We start from the raw sequence: 22,991 nt of genomic DNA, 5'->3' as shown, positions 1-22,991 counted from the left end.
TCCGAAGCCCTCTTCTGGTGTGTCTAAAGACAGCAACAGTGTACTCACATACGTAAAATAAATAAATCTAAATAATAATAATAATAATGTAAGTTTAAGCTCTGAAATTTAATAAATATAGAAAACTTTGTTTTAAAAATTATCTTTCCTAGCTGGGCGTGGTGGTGCATGCCTTTAATCCCAGCATTTGGGAGGCAGAGGCAGGAGGATTTCTGAGTTCGAGGCCTGGTCTACAGAGTGAGTTCCAGGACAGCCAGGGCTATACAGAGAAACCCTGTCTTGAAAAACCAAAAAAAAAAAAAAATCTTTCCTAAATTGTGACAATTTATTCATTTTGCATGTAATTCTCTGTTGAAAATTTGAGAGCAAACCATGTTTTTTTTTTTTTAATGTTCTTAAAGTTAGTGAAGACAGAAATTATATGAAAAGGAAAGAAGCAAATGCTTTTGAAGAGCAATTATTAAAACAGAAAATGGATGAACTTCACAAGAAATTGCATCAAGTGGTGGAATTGTCTCACAAGGACCTTCCTGCTTCTGAGAACAGGCCTGATGTATGTCCGTGTTCTTCACTATGTCCATTATTCCCAATACTACTAGCTTTTGTTTTTATAGCTATTCTTAAAATCTAGCTAGAAATCTTACTGAATTAATTATTTGGTATATAAAGGTGTGAAATTTTGGAATAAGCAAAGAAATATAGGAACTGAGTGGAAATGTTTAGCTCAAGCTAGTCTCCACAGTCGTCCAAAGTACAAGAGACCCTGAGATCTGTGGTACTTCTTAATGGGGTACTTGATCTGTGCTATGACTTCCCTTTCTCCATAGTAATCTGCTATGTGAGGAAATAGTGTAAGTTATTTAAGTTACTGTTTAAGGGCATGGTTTTCGCTTTTTTTGTATTGGTTTTGAGACAGGTTCTTAATTGTCATCCTTGCTGGCCTGGAACTTGCTATGTCAATCAAATGTACCTTGAACTGACAGGGATGCCCCTGTTTCTGCCTCTGAATAAAGGCATATGCCTCCATACACAGCTTATGTTAACTGTCTTACTTTTTGTAAGAATGTTTCCATAAGAAAAGGAATTAGGGCTGGGCAGTGGTGGCACATGCCTGTAATTCCAGCACTTGGGAGGCAGAGACAGGCAGATTTCTGAATTCGAGGCCAGCCTGGTCTACAGAGTGAGTTTCAGGACAGCCAGGACTGCACTGCACAGAGAAACCCTGTCTTAAACACCCCCCCCCCCCAAAAAAATAAGGAATTAGCCTTTCTGTATTTTAAAAGTTTGTTCATCCTTCCTATTATGTACCACATGTTTGTGGAAATTAATATAAATATATTCTGTCCATTAAATAGAAAATGGCTACTAAGAATATTAGTGGAGCACTGTGGAGATTATTCGGTAACATTACTTTTAGTCTTCCTAAAATTTAGGTAAAGAGAGATAAGATACTTTTTGTTTCGTTTTGTAATTCACTTGTCTTTTTTTATGATTTAACATATGAAGTAATAGGTTTCATTATTGACATTGTCATACTTTGTTTTTGTATTCTCCTTTCCCTTTCTCTGGCCCTCCTTTTACCATGTAACCTTTTGCTCCTAGTAGCCTCCTTTCCACTTTGATATCACACGTATTGTTACTAATACCTCAGTTTTTGTTTTATTAGACAGGGTTTCACATTGGTTTGGGCTCCTTTTAAATACTGATCTTATAAAAGCCAATTTGTTTTTCAGTGGTTGAAAGTATAAGATACTGGACTGGAGAGATAGCTCAGCCAGTAAAGGTATTTGCTGTACAAGCCTAATGACCTGAGTATAATCCCAGCAACCCATGTAAAAAGGCAGATATGGTAGTACACATCTGTAATCCCAACCCTCATACAGTGAGAGAGGCAGAGAACTAGAAATTGCCTGGAAGCTTGTGAGCCAACTGGACTGTAATATGCAATGCAGAGAATTGAGACCCTGGCCCAATGAAGTAAGAGGGAACCAACCAGCTCCTAAAAGGTGCCCTGATTTATACATAAGTGCACACAAATAATAGTTTAAAAAATAAATACAAACTTTTGGTGTGTCCATGTTTAAGAAGCTACAAGAAGCCATCATAGAGGCTAGTCTTTTTGTTGTTGTTGCTATACTTTGAAAAGTTCTAATGACTTGATTAGTAATATTCAGGACTTCCTAATTTTGTTTTTGCTTATATATTTTTGTTTTGCATGAAAGGTTAGTTTAGTATGTGTTGGACAAAATACTTGCTCCCAGCAGGAATTGAGGGGTCCAAGTCTTTCATCCATCAGTCATCAGACCTCAGAGAATTCAAGAGAGAAACCACAGGAAGAACCTTCTGTTCCTCTTATGGTAACTGCTGTTAACAGCACTTTGCTGTTCCCAGCTGCCAACCTGCCAACTCTTCCTATTCCTGTAAGTGGCCAGTCATTGACAGACTCCAGGTAAGCTAAGTGTCCTGGAAATGGTAGAGATGTGAGTGGCATGTATCATTTCTTTTTATGATCTGCAGTGTCATGTTGTGTAAGAGATGAACAAACGGTTCTGGTTTTTAATTTGTATGTTGGAAAAAAAAATTAAATATTGGCTCCAAATCTTTCAGACTTACTTCCAAGTTTATTTTACAGCATTTGTTTACTTTTTACTTTTTTATTGCATTAAAAACTTTCAGCAGTCTCTCAGTACCTTCAGAATATATAGCTGAAAACGGAAAGTACCTTTGTTTACTGGCTTTAACTGCATACCTGTAGGCATTATTAATGCACAGAAAGCTAATTGACATGTGTTCTGATGTTTCCTCTGTCTTCCTTCAGAAACTATTTGGTAGAAGTGCCAATGATTCTTTGTGCCAAGATCTATCTCCACACTATTCCCCAATTTAGAAGGATTTTTCTAGGCTTCAAAAATAGTAATACCAAATTTCTTATTTATTTTACATTTTTGTCTTTGGTTATTCATCTCTTAACTTGTGATTTGATAGGAATTTGTAAAACTACAAGTAATTTGTACTTGTTTAACATTTTAATACGGTTCCTTAAGAGAATTCTAGCAGTATTAGACAGATGTGGTTGACTGCCCCAGTGTGTTTAAAAGCAAGCTGTTGTATAAGTGGTTTGCTACCTTCCCTTGTCATTTTAAAATCTGGACATCACTAATGGTTTCAGGTTCATCACAAGAAATGTACTAATTCCACTAACACACACTGCCTGAAACTAGGTCTTAGGCCTTTAACCTGCACCATAAATGAAGTGTGTTTGAATTTGGGAAGCCATTCTGTCCTGCCGAATGGAGGGGTGGTTGTTACTGTGCTAGCACAATAACCATTGGGTCACAGAAAAACATTCAATGGTTATCTTTATGTGAACGAATCAGTATTCTCAAAGGCAGTAAATATTTCATTTACTTACACTATGGCCCTAAGCAGTTTTATCCTCAACCTAACAAACTTAACATTGTTGGCAATATTTTACTATTTGATGAGAGTTTGTTTAAAATTCTAATATATAAAGTGCTTTTATTCTTCAGTGAGTCTCAAGAGTTTTCTCTTTCAGATGTGTGAATCAAAGTGTTCATGAATTCATGCCACAGAGTGGACCAGAAACAAAAGAAGGTAGTGTTTCATTATAATAATTTCATCCAGTTTATTTAGTTTATCCAGTTTATTTTATATTCTTTTTATACTCTTTTGGGGTTGCTCAGTGTCTGTACTGTGACTATGGTATAGGAAGAATGTGGAAGAGAAAGAATGATTTTATAAAGCCTCAGGCTATTTCAGACAAAAATAGAAAATTATTAGTCACATCTTCCTAGTTCAGAATCCTTTGGCATTTTTTTATTAAGTTTCTCAATGTATTAATCTGAAACATCATACTTACAAAGGTTTGTTAGTCTTACATTCTGTTTGGTAGTATAGCGGAGGCATTTACATAGAAGATAATTTTGTCCATTAAGTAATAAAGACACAGTTGGTCATTTACTTCCCCTCCTCATATGACTGGCATCTTTCCCACTAACAGTAGGAACAGGGCTATTTGAAATAGAGACTTACTACACTAAGACTTGGTTCATGCTCACTAATACAAAGCATAGATACAAAGCATAGTTCTAAGTAGTTAAAAAGGTAGTTGTGGAGAAAAGGGTGAGAATTCGTACAGGAAAAGAGGTATTACTATTAGGGTGGAGAGTTAAGATTCAAAGAACGTGACCAGGAAGGACTGTTAGAGTAAGATTTAAGTAAAAGGGAGAAGGGAACTACCTATGCAGCAAGCTTTATGGACCTGTTTTAGGCAGAATAAATGACAAGTGTAGATCTTTCAGGCATCAGTAATCCTGTTAATGTTCCAAGCACCTAAGATATTTTCAGTGCTTTCAGATGAGCAGTGGGAGAGAAAGAGGAAGAGAAAGAAAGTCTGAGCAAACCAAAGCTGAACAACATGAAAAGCATCCTGAAGATTTATAACATAGTAGGAGGAAAAGATTTACAATATGACCAGAAGCAGGTAGTACTTGGTATATTATGAGCTAAGGATGCTATTCATGACAACTAACTTGGTGTAACCTTTTTTTTTTCTATAAAAGGATAATTCTTTACCTTACTTCATGATGTTATTACAAAGATAAACATGAATATATGAAAGCCCAGTCAATGATAATAAAAGTAGTGATCATTATTGACATTGGTAAACTTTTAATTGTAATTACTACAATCATGTGCCTTCTAATGTGTTCTAGTTGGCATATTGTTAGTACATTTTGTCCCACTCCTTTGCTCTAGTGTGTGAAACAAATAAAGTTGCCAGCATTACTGATTTTCATACAACTCCAAACACATCATTGGGAATGGTTCAAGGAACACCATGCAAAGTGCAGCCATCACCAACTGTCCACACCAAGGAAGCATTAGGTAAAATATTTTGTTTGTATGTGTAGTGCCTCCCATAAATTAATAAAAAGTGATTTGCAGCCTGTTGACACATTTCTTATGTTCTTTAAGGTTTCATCATGGACATGTTTCAGGCGCCAACACTTCCTGACATTTCTGATGATAAAGATGAATGGCCATCTCTGGACCAAAATGAAGATGCATTTGAAGCCCAGTTTCAAAGTAATGATTTGTTTAAAAGCTATTCAGTACACAGTATCACAGGAAGTTGCTATGGTCATTATAAAAAAGTAAATATGATCCTGCTTTGAATAGTGTGCCATGTAAGAGAAGGAAACTCAGGGCCTAGTAGTGATCTGTCACATACAGAGCAGTGTCCACCCTCCTATAATGAAACCAAAAAATTTTTGAGTTGTTGTTGTTTATGTAATTTTTTTCTAAGAAAAAAATTAACCCCTGAGTTTTCATTTCCAGCTTTCTCAATTCTAACTAGAATTCTAACTAGGCACTCCACTGAGTGCAAGACCCAGTGACCATAAATCAGTCAATTCACTTCGCTGCAAAGTACCTATGCTATTATCTAGGACCTAGGTTTTTATTTTATTTTTTTTTTAGAGATTTCAGGATTTTGAGATTTTTTTTTTTAATAGGTAGCTGAGGTTTAGCCCAAAGGATAATGCCTTTTAATAATACAATAATGAAATGCTATTTTGTTTTCCTGCAGAAAATGCAGTATCTTCGGGGGATTGGGGAGTTAAAAAGATTATGACTTTGTCATCTGCTTTTCCTATTTTTGAAGATGGAAACAAAGAAAATTATGGGTAAAGAAAACATCTATTTTAAATCAACCTGGGAGAAATATATGTCACCAAAATACCATAAGATGCTAAAAGTTTTAAGGCAGTAAGGAGATAGGGTGGACTGCTCAGTAGATGATCTGGGTTGGAGTTCCAACGCTGCTACCAATAAGCCTTTTAACCACACAGTTAGGAGCCAATGTGCTATGCATGAGTTCCAAGACAACAGACCTCCCATAGCAGAAGCACAACTGCAAAAGAAATGCAATCTAGTTATAAGTTGCCAAAGAACAGATGAATTCTCTGGATTTGAAATTACATTAAATGTGGATGACTCTGCCAGTATACTCATAAAGTATAGGGCCAATAAAGTAGAGCCTTCTCTGAAGGTTCCCTAAAGAGAAAATGTTTTTTTTTTTTTTTTTTTTTTTTTTTTTTTTGGTTTTTCGAGACAGGGTTTCTCTGTATAGCCCTGGCTGTCCTGGAACTCACTCTGTAGACCAGGCTGGCCTCGAACTCAGAAATCCGCCTGCCTCTGCCTCCCGAGTGCTGGGATTAAAGGCGTGCGCCACCACGCCCGGCTGAGAAAATGTTTTAAGGTAGAAGAAAGACATCAGGGCATAGAATGAGGTATTTTCAGGAATTTTCATTGTTAAGTGAGTTACAGGTATCTTGGCATGCTGAGGTAGAATGGAGACAGCATGACCAGGTTGCAGAAGTGGCACTAAAAATAAGATTTTAAAATGTTACCTTATACCTGAGACATCTTATGGTCAAGGTCCTTGTTTTCATTTGCTTCTAAAACTTGGAACCCAGTGTACTAAAAACATCTTATTTTTATAGTTAATTCAATTTAGACACATTTTTGCTTTAGTTACTATGAAAGTAAAGAGTCTCTAAAACCATTAACTCAATAAGTAGGATAAGTGACAAATTATTCTAACACGTTTAGCTTACTTATTTCATCTGTATATTTTATGATTTGTATTTACACAAATCTTTCTTTAGCTTACCACAGCCTAAAAATAAGCCCTTAGGAGCTAGGACCTTTGGAGAACGATCTCTCAGTAAATATTCGTCAAGATCAAATGTAAGTAAATCTCTGCTTCATCAGTGAAATATGTCTTATAATCTGTTCTTCATTTTACCAAGTGATTATGCTCATCACATGGCACAAGGTGTACACAACTTCTAGAAAGTCCAGTGTTGGATGAAAGAAAATGTGTTCATCAACAGAGCTGAATTCTATAGTAAGCAGAGAAAATAAAAACAGTTGTGATCCTTGCCCCTCATTCATTCCTTTAGCAAGGAGGTGCCATCCAGGGGTATATATTGTTTCTTAGACATAAGAATTGAGACCTACAGTGGACTATTAGTGAGAAACCTAGAAAATTGAATTGATGAAAATGAAGCATCAACAGCATACCACAGCAGAGAAGGTTCTCTGTTCATTGGCACATAGCATTCCTATGTGTCAGCAACCATTGTACCTACCTAGACTTTCATTGTGACCCAGAGTGTTCCCCATGTGTATGTTTACAATTCCCTAATTAGATTCAGTGCCACTACTTTAAAACTATGTTTTGTTGAACTATTCTGCTACATGTTTTAACATAAAAACAAAAAAGGTACATTTTCTATATATACTGATGCTGAGCAGAAACTGGCATATTTATTACCATCCAGTTTTTCCCTCAATACTGGAAGAGGTGGTAAAATTTATTAACAGATGTGATGTGTAGAATGTGTATGCAGTATTTTAAGAACTGAGAGGATTTATCGAGTTTGGTTTCGACTAAACTTTAGTTCTCTTTCTCCAGGGATTCTAAAACTCACCCTATAATTACACTCTTAAAGAAATGTCTGATTTTACAGGCCATGTCAGTGAAAATAGATGACCCTATGCCAGAAATTATGGATGTGATTATTTTGGTTTTGTCTTTTTATAAAGGGGGGAGGGCACAAGAACCAACTTGAATAAGTCAGGAGTCAGACCTGGAACAATTTGAAAGAATAAGTAATACTGTATTTTAACCCAAGAAATAAAATGAATACCCGTATTCATACAATAGGGGAGAGGGGTCAGATCTCCCTTACAGAAGCATTCTAAGGAATGTAGAAGGTCACCATTAGAACACTAAGATAGTAACTGCTATAGGCAGGGTCCATGGATGACTACTGACGCTATCGAGAAGAAGTGGTGTCTACATAGCTCCGAAGCTTCTTACCAAAATTATCGTTTACTATACTGGTAAAACATTTCACCAGGAGGGCCAGAAAGATGGCTCAGCAGGTAAAGGCATTTCCACCAAGCCTGAAGACAAGAGTTTGATTCCTGGGACCCACGAACTCCCAAAGTTTTCCCTGACCTCCACATGTGAGCCTTGGTACATGTGTGTACCAAGTACACACACAGAGAGAAAGAAGTTAATGTATATTTTTCCATTGGTTCTTTTGATGAAGCCCTGTGGAAGGTAGAGCTTACCTTCCTTTCAGTATGGGCAGGATATAGTGATTTATATCAGAAAAGACAGTAGGGAGAGGGAAAAGAATTCAGTAAGGAAACCTTAGAGATATCTGACCAAGTGGTTGGGTTAATGTCACCAGTAATAGGTAGCACATATTCTCAAAGTTACTCCCTTATAGTCTTCTCTGAAATCTATAGATCCTGACCTCAATTCAAAATTGTCAGTGGAATAAAGGGTAGGAAGGATCCACAGGTGGCTGTAGTCAGAAGCAATTGAATAGACAGGGCAGCCATGTGCAATGTGCTGACCTATGCTGAAGTTTGGAAAGGAAATAGAAAAACCAAATAAGGACTCCAGGTACTAGTATCATTTTTAACAATAAACCACATTTTGGTTAAGATTACTGCTAAAGGGAACTAACAAAGAAGAACTCTTTACTATCTTTGTAATGCTTTTCAAGTTTAAAGAATAATGTACAAGAGAAAAACATGTCCGATTGTTAGGCACCTTTATTGAAGTATTCTAAAAACACTTTATATCTATTTTCCTTTAACTTTTTTTTTTCAATCTTAAAATGTTTGAGGTTTTGTTTTGTTTTTTTTTTTTGAGAAAGGAGCTAAAGGAGCTTGCTGTATTGTTCAGGATGATTTTGAATTCCTAAGCTCAAGTGATCCTCTACCTCCACACCCTCCTGAGTAGTTTGTAGTACAGGGCTATGTTAACTGATGTGTTAAATTTCATCAACAAAGCAGCAAATTGTCTTTTCCAATTTGTCTTCGGTTATAGGAAATGCCTCACACTGATGAGTTTATGGATGATTCAACAGTATGTGGTATTCGCTGCAACAAAACCCTAGCTCCCAGTCCTAAAAATATAGGAGACTTTACATCTGCTGCCCAACTTTCGTCTACACCATTCCACAAATTTCCAGCAGATTCAGTACAGATTTCAGAAGATAAAGGTGAGTGTTCAGCTATCTTCTGCAAAAATATACTGTTGTTATAGTTTCTTTTTGAAAATTCTATAGAGGAAGTTTGAAAATTGTAAAGACACTTAAAATGCATTTATGTGTGTGTACATGTTTTTGTTGTTATTGCTGTTGTTTCTTCATTTTTGATGGTTTGTCTTCATAGTCTATATTTTTAAATTTTAATATGTAGGTAGAAAGTGAAAAAAACATGTGTAGTCACTTATAGACATATATCCAATAGGCCTATGTTATATTGTAATAGCTAAGAAAAAACAACTACAAAAAGATTAAGTTACTTAACTATTAGAAACAATGAACTTAAATTTCCTAATCTAATGAGTAATGAGTAACCAGTTTTATCCATGATATATCTTCAGATGTTACTTTGGAAATGAAGACAAGTATACCATACAGAGAAAAGCATTATAAAACTACCGTTAGTCCTCATTTCAACCTCAAACCTAATGTAAACTTTATATAAAAGATACACATATGTAGGCTGTCCAGACAGCTCAGCAGTTAAGAACACTGGCTGCTCAGACATCCAGGGTTTGGTTCCTAACATCCACATGCCAGCTCCCAACAGTTTGTAACTCCAGTTCCACAGGATCTGATAGCCTTTTCTGACCTCTGCAGGGACTGTAACCTGGGATGGACAGACATACAAGTAAAACACCCGTGCACATAAAATAATTTTTAAAATGTTTTTTAAAAAAAAATCTACATTCGAATTTAACTCTAATGCCACTCACTACGTTGAACACAGACTTTAGGTACTAAAAGGTATAAACTGTGAGGTCTGGAGCATTGTGCCATTTTGATAACTGTCTGTTTACCAGTGAAATTATATCACTCTCAGGATTCTTTAAAAGTGTAATAGTTTCCCAAAACAATAATGAATGTCGGTGAGATGTCTTATCAGGTAAAAATGCTTGCTGCCAAGCTTGATGACCTGAGTTGATCTCTAGGACCCACAAGATAGAATGAAAGAACTAACTCCTACAAGTTGTCCTCTGACCTCCATACATATGCAGTGACATGTATGACATGTACTCACTTACACACACAAACATAATCTTTAAAAAATTTTAAATCAATAATTAACTGCTGAAGAATTTTACTTCACTAGATGGAAGGTATTCTTAATGGCATTGTGAGCATAAAAACCTAAAAATTGACTAAGTAGTAAGGAGATAAAAATATATATATTCTAATATATATATTAGAATATTTTCTTAAGAGTACTAACCCAATATGTTTTATTTCTTTTTTAAATCTTAGAAGTTAGTTCAAAATTCTATTTTTAAATACCATCACAAGTTTGCCATTCATAAAATTTTGAAGTTTTACAAATTAAGGAAAATTAATCTGTGAAGAGTTCTTCAAAGTGTCAAAAGTAACTGTTCTTAGGCTAGTGATTACCACCTTAGCCACTGTGATCCTGTAAATAGACGCTTATGTTCTAGTACTAAATAAGTATCAGTACTTGTTTTAAGCAACAAGTTAATCCAGTATAACAATTGGCTAAGTTTAGCCCATAATTCTGCCCTGTCTCCTGTCAATAGAGATAGATTATTTTGTTTTGTTTTTTAAGTTAGAAAGAACAGTGGTTTAAGTGCTGCCAATACCTAAATCCTCTCCAGTTTGTTAAAAAGACACACAAATCTCTATATAAATCCTTCTGGAAGGGTTGCAGCCTTTTATTCTCCCTTTGTGTATTTATCAGATATGTGCTGCCCCTGCGCCAGTGACTTTCTTTAGTCTGCTCATCATGTCGGTAACCTGCTATTTACTCTTTGAACCCTAATTATAATTATTTTTATAGCACTTCTTACTATGTGACACTGTTTAGAAATTGTAGTGAAAGTCAGTATAAAAAAGAATTTCAGCCTTTTTAACCTTATCAAATGTTTGCTTGTATCTACATGTGTATATAGTATGTCTGTCTATAATTTTTTTTATATTTCAGAAAATGTGGTAGCCACACAGTATACACATATGGCTTTGGATTCTTGTAAAGAAAACATAGTGGACCTCTCAAAAGGCAGAAAGCTTGGGTATTGTGTTTGTCATTCTCCTCTTCCATTGTAGCTTTTCTCTTTAAGATATCATAAATACCTTATTTCAATTCAGTGGTAGCTTTGAGTCAGAAGGTGCTGTTTGTGAATGTAAACCTAAGTACTTAGTACTAACAGATCCCTGAGCTAACATTTTCTGAAATTCATTTCAGGGTTCAATCTGTAAGTCCTCTTATAATACCAAGACTCCAATATGCCAACTATTGCAAAACTGAGGAAACACAAATTGTGCTTTATATACCCATTTAATTGAGAAAAACAGTGCCTTTTAATAGAAGGTAGAATGTTTAAGCTTTTTTAGGTACTGGTATATATAACAGTTAAAAAGTAGCTACCATTTTTCGTTTATTGTAATCCAGTCATAGTGGTTATGCTTTCTGTGTGCTGTATCCTTTTAATCCTTTGAACAACTTGAGTCATAACAGTTGTTCTATTAGGTTTTATTTAGCACATAGGCAAAATCACAAATACAAAGTACATGAATGAGGATCCTCATGTGTGTTGGTTTGTCTTAGTGTTAGAAAAAGTCATTTAGAAAACTATGTAGTCTTGATTATGACAGTGCTATTTAGATGTAACTTTGGGGAATTAACTCATTCCTTCCCACAGTTACTATTAAATAACAAATATATTATCTTACCTGTTTACCTAAGATATTAAGTGATTTTGATTTTATTTCTGTTGATATCTATATCTTAGTAGCTGTGTTCATTGTTTAATGAACATTATTGATCAACTCAACCTTTGAGTTAATTTTGAAATTCTATTCATACAATGAAAAGAAGCTATTTTATTTTCATCAGATCTAATAGGCTTCTAATCACATAAAGTTTTTATTTTCTCCTTTTTTCCACATCCAGGCCAATTCAAGAGAAAATTTCAGCATCTTTACCCTGTCCTAGTCAGCCTGCCACAGGTGGTTTGTTCACCCAGGAAGCAGTGTTCGGCCTTGAGGCTTTTAAATGCACAGGCATTGACCGTGCGACGGTGGAAGACCTATCCGATGCCAATGCTGGGCTCCAAGTTGAATGCGTGCAGACACTTAGAAATGTCAATGCTCCAAGTATGCACTCATGCTCAATTTTAGTTTTCCCATAAGAATGATAGCATTGAAAAGTCATTCCATGAAACAACCAAGTGGGAGCTTAATACACCAAATAGAAAAATAAACTTAGACAAACTTGTGACTGTATCACAAAATAATTCACTACTAACAGATTTGAGATCCATCAATCCATTTTAATCTTGACAGACAACAAGATCATACTATTACAAAAAGGAATTAGGGACCTGGAGCAATGGTATACTGGTTAAGAGAAGTACTGACTTCTTCCAGAGGACCCAGGTTTGGTTTTCAACACCTACATGGTAGCTCACAACCATCCAATTCCAGTTCCACGGAATCTGAAACCCTCATGTGATCTCTCTAGGCACCAGGCATAAATAAATCTTAAAAAAGAAAAAAACTTTTTAAAAAGAGCGCAAGGTTAAGAGTTTACTGTGTGTTAAATATATAACCTAATATTTCCCTCTGCCCTGTAAGTAAAAGAACAGTCGGTCAAGACCAAATATTAAGAGGTATCATCCTCTGTCCCTTGTTATACAGAAAGTCTTGCTTGAAAACAGAGTCTGGAGATAGACTAAGTTCTAAGGCTAGGTTTTAATTACCAGCTCCCCAACCAACTTCATGCTTGTTCATTAAACTGAGGTTAGGTGGAGAGATGATTCAGGGGTTAAGAGCACTGGCTGATCTTCCAGAGGACCCAGGTTCAATTCCCAGCACCTACATGGTGTCTCACAACTGTCTGTAGCCCCAATTCCAAGAGATCTGATGCCATTCCTATCATGTATGTATCATATGCATACATGTAGGCAAAACAATCAATACATATTAAAAAATTAAGTATATTTTTATACTTGAAAAATGAAGGTGATACTACTAGTACCTACGTTAGAGGCTTACCATAAGAACTGCATGAGTCCATAAGTCTCAGAACTTTGTCCTGTGTGTACTAAGTAGTAACCATGTTGGAGAGTGCCCTTTTCAGACTGCCACTGATAGAATGGTTATAACACTAAATTGGCGAGAGACTTTGTCTTCTCTTTAGGAATTGTTTCCCTATACACAGTATTCTTTTTCATGTAAATTCTTTGAAGCATTGTATTTTCTGTGTATTAGTAGGGGAAACAATGAAAGAATATGTCTGAGCACACTAGAAGCAGTTAATGTTCATGTGTACCTTTAAGGTGTGCAGCTATACTTTTTCAAAGTGCAAATCCTGCAGGCCCAGATGAGTCAAAAAGCAGCTAGATGATTTGCTTTGTCACAACTGGATAGTCAACCTGAATTTGTACACCTCCAGGGTCAGAACTACTGACTTTAGCTTCTTTTCTTAATTGAATCAATGCTCTACATGGGGTAAGAGTTTGAAAGCATATTTAATGAATACATGTACTTACTTATCTAAGATTTCTGTTAAAATATTTGAATGCTGAATTTATGTTTCTTCCTCCCCCTTTAAGGCTTTACTATTGAGAACCCATGGGATGATGAATTGATTCTTAAACTTCTATCTGGGCTTTCTAAGCCAGTTACTTCCTATTCAAATACTTTTGAGTGGCAGAGTAAACTTCCAGCCATTAAGACCAAGACAGAATACCAGTTGGGTAAGAATTATATGGGTAATAGAATTTCGAATTCTAGTAAGAAACTGCTAGTAACTCTGAGATTCTCCTACCCTTTCTACTTTCAAGAAAGTTAATTATCTGCCATGTTGAGAAATTTTGTTAAGCAATGATATTCTGATTGCTGTTGGGACTTTAATTTGGCAATAATTTATCAAAGTTAAAAATACATGTGTTCTTGTATAGAGATATTCAGAGGTTAAGAACGCTTTCAGGAGACCTCAGTTTGGTTTACAGCACCCATGTTGGGCAGCTCACAACCCCAAAGTCAAAAACTTCTAAAATGCAAAATAGACCTGACTATTCTAAACTATTACAGATATTTATGCATTTATGCCCCCCCCCCCCACACACACACACACAGTTTCTCTGTATAGCCCTGGCTGTCTTGAAACTCACTGCTGGGATTAAAGGCGTGCACCACCACTGCCTGGCCTTGCTTTGCTTTTTTTATTCTCCTATAAAATATGCACATTTTCCAAAAAGCTTTACAGATGTCTATATGTTCTTCCTGGTACCTCAACAATTGCACTAGGAAGTACTGCAGGTAATGGAAAGGCCAGGGCCCAAGGCCACACATCTCAGTATACTGAGGCATCAGGGCTCTTTCACTCCTCTTAGAATTTGATAAGGAAGTTCTTTCTTGGTAGGTGTAGGTTTTACTTTCATTTAAGTCTGGGAAAACTTCCACCAGATTATACCCATTTTTAAAAATGTATTTATGTAGTTCAGGCACCAGGAATTTTTCACTTTGATGAAGTCAAAAGGCCTTAGGGCTTTTTGTCAATGTTTTGTATCATTTTCCAAGGTTCTTTGCTGGTCTATGTGAATCACCTTCTTGGAGAAGGAGCCTTTGCTCAAGTCTTTGAAGCTATTCATGGAGATGTGAGAAATGCCAAAAGTGAACAGAAATGTATTTTGAAGGTAAATGATATGAATAACTTCTTGTATAATGTATATTTCCTGCTGACTCCCCTTTAAATACTGATATCAATAAGGCCCTAGTCAACAGTTAAACACAACTATCCTAGGAAGACTAAGAATTATCTTACTACTAAGATTATCCTGCAAGCTTTATACTGCTAACCATTGCTTGGCTTATCCTCATTTTTTTTGTCAATATCCTTACTGGGAGGAGTTGCTTTCTTGCTATTCTTTTACAGACACTGGGTAAGGATATGTGTATTACATACCTGATTTGATTTGCAGGTGCAGAGACCTGCCAACTCCTGGGAATTCTACATTGGGATGCAGCTGATGGAAAGACTAAAGCCAGAAGTACATCACATGTTCATCAAGTTTTATTCTGCTCATTTATTCAAGAACGGCAGCATATTAGTAGGGGAACTCTACAGCTATGGGACGTTACTAGTAAGTATCTAATTTTGATACTGTGAGCATGAAATGTATGTGCATTTCTGGTTTTTATCTACACTATTTTTCACAGTTGGAAGTTTTGTTGGAATAGAGAGCAGGGGTAAAGAACTTGACTTGAAATTTCATTAATCTTCTACAACCAACTTAGGATGCCATTTGCCTTATTTTTAGAATGTCATTAACCTCTATAAAAATACCTCTGAAAAAGTGATGCCCCAGGCTCTTGTCATCACTTTCGCTATCAGAATGCTTTACATGGTTGAACAAGTCCACAGCTGCGAAATCATTCATGGAGACATTAAGCCAGATAACTTCATACTAGGACACAGGTAAGTCCGAGGCATTTTAATGGAGTTCTTCCCTCATATTTCACTTTGTCCATCCTATAGGTATTGTTTTGTTATCCTTTGTTTTGTTAGGTATCCTTTTGTTAATGTGTGCTCATAGATCCTGGTCCTTGTTTGTATTTAATGTAGATTTTTGGAACAGGCTGATGAAGACTTAGCTACCGGCTTGGCATTGATTGACCTGGGTCAGAGTATAGATATGAAACTTTTCCCTAAAGGAACTGTATTTACAGGAAAATGTGAAACATCTGGTTTTCAGTGTCCTGAGATGCTCAGTAACAAGCCATGGAGCTACCAGGTATGGAAAGAAAACAAGAGGTTTTGTTTCATTTTGTTATTGTTGTTGTTGGCTTTGTTTGTTTGTTTGTTTGTTTTTGAGACAAGGAAAGGTAAAATGTAAGTCTTAAAGAGGAAGAGGAAATCCTACTTCTGAACAGACTTCCTTATTAGTTCAGATTCTGTCAACAGAGCAGGAAAACAAATACATTCTGTGGGAAAGTTTCAGAATTTTCAGCAAAGTAGAATATTAGCTGGCAAGTAAAAAAGATACTACTAGTTAGGATAAATATAAATGTTTTAAGCCTGAGCTAATAAAACAGCTGCCCAGTGTCCAGATATAGAGCTGTGACTTCCCATAATAAAGGGAGCACAACTGAGGGCCTTATTTCTGGTTGGTTACTAACAGTAAGGCTTCAGGTAGATGAATGCTGATATTAGAATGGCGAATGGATAGTTTGCTATCCTACAGATTTGGACCAGACTAGAATATTCTATTCTATTATGAACATATCACACAGAGACACTGATGTGCAGTTATACAACAACCACCAGAGTCTCAGGGAATAGGATTGGAAGAACTGCCAAGCTGTGTTTGTTTTCAGGAAGTGATAGAACAGAGGACTTGTGGAAGACATTATTTAAATAATGGTAGAGCTTTCCAAAGGGTTACCTCAGAGGCAGTAGTGTTTGTGTTCATAGAAGCCTCAGTGAGAGCTTAAACAGGCATTCAGTGAAGCAAATCATTGGCTTTTGGAATTCTATAAACCTAAAATACTGTGGTTATTTAGCTTCTAAGTTAGAGACATATTTTAATATACTTAGAAGTAAGCTACTATTTACAATGCATATATCTGTTTTCTTTATAGATTGATTACTTTGGAGTTGCTGCAACAATATACTGTATGCTCTTTGGCTCTTACATGAAAGTAAAAAATGAAGGAGGAGTCTGGAAACCTGAAGGTCTTTTTAGAAGGTAGGTTATTGGAATTGGTGCTACAGTGAAAAAAACAGTAACAGTAAAATAGTATATTTTATTAGCCAGAAAATGAGCCTGGACAGTATTGTGACAGAGCATAATCCTAACATTAGGCACTGAACAAATCTGGCATTCAGTGTGCCTTGTGAAACCATTGAGAATTCCTGGGCATGCAGGTAGTATCCTGTTTTTGACTGTTTTTTAAGTGAAGTCAATATCAGTGAGCCTTGCAGTTTCATTTGTTTATTTTCTTGTTGTAAATGAGAATAATAATGATCTTGCTTTTTCAAATTTTACAAGCAAAGGAAATAACACAGGTGAAGCTGTTTTGTTAATTAGAAGAAGGAAGTAACGTCTATTAAGCTCCAGCCATCTGTGACTTTAGTATAAAATGCTAGAAAGTTAATGATTGGTCTGGAGCTTGTGTCAGTATTGTTTCCAGAGTAACACTCTGTAAATATAACACTAATGATATCAAATTGAAGCTAATTATTCTATGTATGCATGTTTCCATGTATCATTAACTTTTTAAGGGTATAATAAAGTATATAAAAAAAAAATCACTCGTTTATAGCCTAATGGAATTTTGCATGTTTATTCCTTCTTGGGAAAATTCTCCCCACACCTACTTCCAAAGTAGAAAAGGGAAACAGTTGGCAGAAATTTGATAAACATCGTGTACAGTAGGTTCAAAACCCAAAAGAAAACTTACAACAGATATTTTTATTCTTCATTTCACTTGGTTACTTCTCTTGCTCATTATCAAAGGACAGAGGGTTCAGAATGCTTCCATCTATTGTCAGGAGCATAGCCCAAAGCTTCCTTCTCAGTTTGCATCTACAGTGACATTTTAGTATGTTCTGCTTTCTCTCTGGGGCCTTCTCCCCATATTTTGGAGGGGATTTTTCCCCTTCAGTTAATTTAACCACTATAAATAGCTAGGACCCGGTACTGGAGGAATGGCTCAGCAATTAAGAACACTGATTGTTCTTCCAGAGGTCCTGAGTTCAACTCCTAGAAACCACATGGTGGTTCACAAACATCTATAATGGGATCAATGTCCTTTTCTGGTGTGCATGAAGAGAGTGACAGTGTACTTGCATACATTAAATAAATAAGCCTTAAATAAATAAGTAAATCTTTTAAAAAATGTTTAAAAATAAAAAGAAGCTAGGACCCTTAAGTGTGACCTCTATCCTAAATAGTTCAGGCTGTCTGGCCAGTCTTGTCACATATGTATGCAGTTGAGCTTATTAAAAACCAGATAACTAGATTACCAGATTCTAGAAATGTGCTATACACAGGAAGCCAAAAGAAGATAGATTATTCTTTAAAAAATAATTTTTCTACCAAAGAACTTTTGCTAAAAGGCTATTTTAAATCATATTTTTAGAACAAGGTGTATTTAGACATGTCGTTGGATTTTTAATTTCTCCTATTTGTGATGGATTCTTGATTTGCTAAGATACGGGTAGATGAGAGTTGTTCTTTTAACATGTCCACACCTATACAGAGTAGATGGAGGGACTTGTTGCTATGAACGTTAAGGTTGCATTTTATCCATTGTAATATTTTGTCTCTTTATTAGGCTTCCTCATTTGGATATGTGGGAGGAATTTTTTCACATCATGTTGAATATACCAGATTGTCATAATCTTCCATCTTTGGATTTTCTGAGACAGAATATGAAGAAATTACTTGAACAACAGTATTCCAACAAGATTAAGACCTTGCGTAATAGGCTAATTGTGATGCTTTCAGAATATAAGCGTTCAAGAAAATAAAATGAATATGGACCTTCTCCAAAACACACTTAGTAAATTTAAACTCTCACTTTGAATCCTATTTTTTTCATACTTACTATTTATGTATGTTAAAAAAAAATAAAGCCCATATGATACACCCATGTGACCTAGTTGTTCTAAATACTCTAACAAACAAAGTAAGGAGACCCTGTAAGCAGGCTGATCTATTGGGTTGCTCTTAGTATACAAATCTTCTTGAGAATGATTCAAATTTAGATGCTTTCTAGAAGTCACCTCCCTGCTTCCAACTCCAAGACAATTTCTCAGTATAACCAGAGCCCTGGCTATCCTGGACTTGATTTGTAGACCATCCTGGCCCTGAGCTCATAGAGAACCACCTGCCTCTGCCTCCCAAGTGCTGGGATTACAGGGGTGCACCACCATGCCCTGCTAGAAATCACCTTTCTAAACACTGACCTATTTAAGTTAAAAGTAAGCCAAAAAAGAGTTATAAATTATGTTTAGTTAGCATATGTAGGATTAGGTTTCCTTATGGCATTTTAAGAAAAAGTTGATTTTTCTTCCCCATCCTTCTGACCCCCTTTGTTCTCTTTCACACCCCATAGCTTACTTTCCACTTCCATGTCTCATCTGTCAATGTCCCCTCCTCCTTTCTTAACATCTTTTTCCCTTAAGGTCTTTACTTTCTAACCCCATGTATTTTTATACAAATTTCATGGTGTACATCTGAAAAGAATTTTATTGTGTATTATTCCACATTGTCATTATACATCCATCAGTGGATTGATAAACATCTGGGCTGATTCCATGCTATTGTGAATAGAGGAACAATTGACACGGATGTGCAGGTTTCTCTCGAAAAAGATAGAATCCTTTGTGTGCCCAGGAGTAGGAAGCTAGGTCATAAACAGTTCTAGTTTTCTGGGGGTTTGTGTGTGTGTGTTGTTTTGTTTTTGTTGTTGTGAGACACCATACTGATTTCCACAATGACCATACTAGGTCGAATTCCAACCAACAATGAATAAAGAATTCCTCTTTACTCAAATGCGCACTGACATTTTTGTCTCATGTTAGAGACATGTTCTGACAAGGGTAAGAAAAAGTAGCTTGGGTTGGTATTTATCTCATGGCTAAGTATATTGCATGCCACGCCCCTCCCCTGCTCTCTTTAAAGTACTTAAAGGTCATTGGTCTGACAACGTCCACTTTTTATTCCATTGATGAGAGCTGTGGCTATTGCATTGACACTAGTAACTTGGAAGAATATTATATATTAAAATACCCTGTATACTGTGATAAGAGAAAATGTATTAAAGGCAATTTCATCTAAATTTGTTCAAGTGTTATTAAATTTTTTCTCTGTTTATTTTAAAATCGAGTTACCAGAAAGCTTAGATAAGAATAACGAACAATAGTAGATGACACTTCGGGTATGATGCAAGTGAGTATCTGACTAATATCAAACAAATGTAGAAGAAACGCGGAGCCCATCAGAAACCAAGACCATCTCACATCACAGTTAAGACGCCTGACCCAGGGAGCCAGGGAACATTGCTTCCTTTCCTGTCCTTTTCTCGCGCAGACTCAGAGCGGGCCTCAAGCGAGCGCTGTGGCGTCTGATCCTCGCGCCATTCCGTAGCTCACTCTACTTTGTGCTGAGTGGTTGCAATGGCGGACGTGTCTGAGAGGACGCTGCAGGTGTCCGTGCTAGTGGCTTTCGCCTCTGGAGTGGTCCTGGGCTGGCAAGCGAATCGGCTGCGGAGGCGTTACCTAGACTGGAGGAAGCGGAGGCTGCAGGACAAGCTGGCAACGACTCAGAAAAAGCTGGACCTGGCCTGAGCACGCGCTGCAGCCCGAGTCCGCCGGGTTCTCACTCCCTAAGCCCAACGCAGCCCGGATCGTGGGAGCCGCGCGACCCAGGAGTCGTCCTTGCACGGCTTGCAAGAACATGGCTTGCTTCAGAAAGAAAATAGTTTTGTCTTCTCTAACAACTTACTTTCAGGTATTAACAGCTCAGTTTGCTGAGGGTATTTAATGGGAATTTTTACCACGTGCGATGCAGTTACACCTTAACATTTAACTTCGAAATGGGGGAGGGAGGCATTTAACGCGCAGCCTCCACATTCATAAGGGTCCACAGTGGCTTTTTAGCGTGGATGGCAGGGGCTTTGCATTTCATCATAGTTATTCTACAGTGCTATAGTTTTCTTCTCTTAGTTCATGGTTTGCGATCACAGTACAGAAATTTGAAGTTAAAGATACTGTGTTACTGATTTTTTTTTTCTTACTGTTTTTCAACAGCTTGTCGAAGATGGATATAAAGCACTGGAGAGAAATAATTTCTTGCACTTTATGAATCTATTTTTAAAATAAAAAAATTAAACATCTTTGAATCTTTTTCCTCCTTACAAAAGAAAGCAGTATTTTGCCTACCATTTAGTTTGCTGCAGTAAGAGATTTGGAGCCTGAAAGCAGAGACTTTCTGATGGAATCTCACCTTGGTACAGCCTTGGAGGCAGATCTGATCAACAGACCATTATGAGTCATTTTTCTAGACATATTCAGAAAAGCTAGGAGCTGTGTCAAATGCCTGAATTAAGCATTACAAATGCAAGATATTTGCACTTTGAAGAGTGTAGAGAGTAAAAAAACTAAAATTAAAAATAATAGTGCATGTGATATAACGGTATATATATATATATATATATATATATATATATATATATATATATATATGAAAGAGAAACCGTTGAGTAAGCTTAAAGATAAATGCCAGTCCTATCAAGTGACCAAAGCCTTGGTTGTTTATAAGATGTATTTCTGACACATTGCCCACATTTTTAAGAAAATCAGTTTGTTCTCCAGGGAAACACCATGGCCCATTTTCCTAGGATTTTTCTCTTGTATGTGTAGTGTGTGTACTGAATGTATGTCCACATGTGTATGAGTGCATGTGTGACTGTGTATGTCGGTGTAGACTGCAAGTTTGTCCTGGAGACTGCTACTTCCACTGTGGGTTCTGAGAATCCAAAGTCTTGGTCCTGTAACTACCGTTACAGTTTGCCCTGTTCCACCCCAGGTTTTTACATGGATGCTGGGTGTTTAAGCCAGATCTTCATGTATGTGCAGTAGGCATTTTCCTAGGTGATCCATCTCCAGCCCCAGAGTAGGGTAAGCTCTGTTGTCAATATCATTTATTGAGGCTTAGTTGGGATAGGTTTCTTGAAGTACATTTTGTCCTAAACTGAAAACTTGAGGTTAAATTGACTTGTGGCTGGACTAACTCCGCCTCTGAGCTGTTCCTGGAAGACCTGGCATTTGTGCTGTTTTGGGTTTTCATTTGTTTTATGATTTTTTTTTTTTTTTATGAGTGTGAATGTTTTGTGTTTTGTCTGCATGCATGTCTGTCTACCACATGGATGCCTACCTGGTACTTGCAGAGGCCAGAGAAAAGTGTCAGATCCCCTGGAACTGGAGTTATAAGGCAGTTACAAGCTGGTTCCTGGGAACTGGACCTGGGTCCTGAGCAAGAGCAGTCAATAATCTTAACCACGGAGCCATGTCAGCAGCCCTCTTCTCTTTGCTTAAGTGCAACATCCGGATATGTTCATCCTTTTCTAAGTCACTTCTGGGCATCCTGCTCTAAACATGTAGGTGCCCTATGCCCTTGCTCTCTACTACACTACCTGTTTGTATGTCCTGTGTGTCCCTAGCTTTGTAGTGGACCATTCCCCTGGATATTTCTTTTCCTTCTACCCTCCTACTTAGCTATAAGAAGTTCCCTCTGATAAGTTATTTCTCCACCGGTGAAATGAGCCAATTCAAGCCAGATTAGTGAGTTCAATGACCCAAAGGACCAAGGCCAGGGAAATCACAGTGAGAAGAGAGAAGTGGGGGAGGGGGAAGAGAAAGGTTGCCAGGAGAGGGAGGGAAAGGGAGAGACCAAAACCTCTGGATTACTTAGGGAAGAGCTTCAGGGGGGAAGGTCAGACCAGCACCTGGGCTGTAAAGTTTAGGGTCAGGGTATGTTCGATAAGGGCTGAGGGATGCTGCGAGAATCTGGAGACTGGGTCTGCTTTGATTTGTAAAATACGCACTTCAGTCCCTTCCCCGGTTTCCCTGAAGTAAGTTAAGTGCCCAGTGTTCTTGGAGAACACGCCAGGGAATTCGTGGTCCCCGGTTTCCCCGGTCCGAAACCAAATACTCTCCTCCCCCCACCCCCAGAAAAGTCTTCCATGGACATGGTACTTTGCCCATTGGAACTGGGAGTCAGGAGTCACAATAATAGATACCTTGGCAATAGCATACCAGCTCTATCCAGTGGTGAGCTTGGACCATCACCATTCTTAAATCCAAGGTTG

At 37.1% G+C, this 22,991-nt stretch overlaps 1 protein-coding gene and 1 long non-coding RNA gene across 4 annotated transcripts in view; both read left to right on the top strand.

The window, feature by feature from the left end:
• Bub1 (BUB1 mitotic checkpoint serine/threonine kinase) overlaps positions 1-18,770 on the top strand; it is a 30,687-nt gene extending 11,917 nt beyond the window's left edge. The window contains exons 9-25 of one of the 3 annotated variants that reach the window (XM_021156314.1): positions 402-553; positions 2,223-2,449; positions 3,557-3,615; positions 4,780-4,908; positions 4,999-5,109; positions 5,612-5,708; positions 6,693-6,774; positions 8,939-9,113; positions 11,092-11,179; positions 12,061-12,263; positions 13,724-13,867; positions 14,694-14,809; positions 15,095-15,256; positions 15,434-15,591; positions 15,739-15,907; positions 16,755-16,861; positions 18,453-18,770. In XM_021156314.1, coding sequence (XP_021011973.1) covers positions 402-553; positions 2,223-2,449; positions 3,557-3,615; positions 4,780-4,908; positions 4,999-5,109; positions 5,612-5,708; positions 6,693-6,774; positions 8,939-9,113; positions 11,092-11,179; positions 12,061-12,263; positions 13,724-13,867; positions 14,694-14,809; positions 15,095-15,256; positions 15,434-15,591; positions 15,739-15,907; positions 16,755-16,861; positions 18,453-18,648 — 2,375 coding nt within the window. In that variant the 3' untranslated portion in view covers positions 18,649-18,770. The remainder of the gene's footprint in view (positions 1-401; positions 554-2,222; positions 2,450-3,556; positions 3,616-4,779; positions 4,909-4,998; positions 5,110-5,611; positions 5,709-6,692; positions 6,775-8,938; positions 9,114-11,091; positions 11,180-12,060; positions 12,264-13,723; positions 13,868-14,693; positions 14,810-15,094; positions 15,257-15,433; positions 15,592-15,738; positions 15,908-16,754; positions 16,862-18,452) is intronic. The other 2 variants (XM_021156315.1, XM_021156316.1) reach the window with 2 other exon arrangements.
• A 1,467-nt stretch (positions 18,771-20,237) lies between these two features.
• LOC110290265 lies at positions 20,238-21,023 on the top strand. The gene is made up of 2 exons (XR_002377410.2): positions 20,238-20,632; positions 20,932-21,023. It is a non-coding gene; the product is annotated as an uncharacterized LOC110290265 (long non-coding RNA).
• Positions 21,024-22,991: the final 1,968 nt, after the last annotated feature.

The sequence above is a fragment of the Mus caroli genome, chromosome 2, assembly GCF_900094665.2.
Source record: "Mus caroli chromosome 2, CAROLI_EIJ_v1.1, whole genome shotgun sequence".
Taxonomy (NCBI): domain Eukaryota; kingdom Metazoa; phylum Chordata; class Mammalia; order Rodentia; family Muridae; genus Mus; species Mus caroli.
This window is presented reverse-complemented; position numbering and strand designations above follow the sequence as displayed.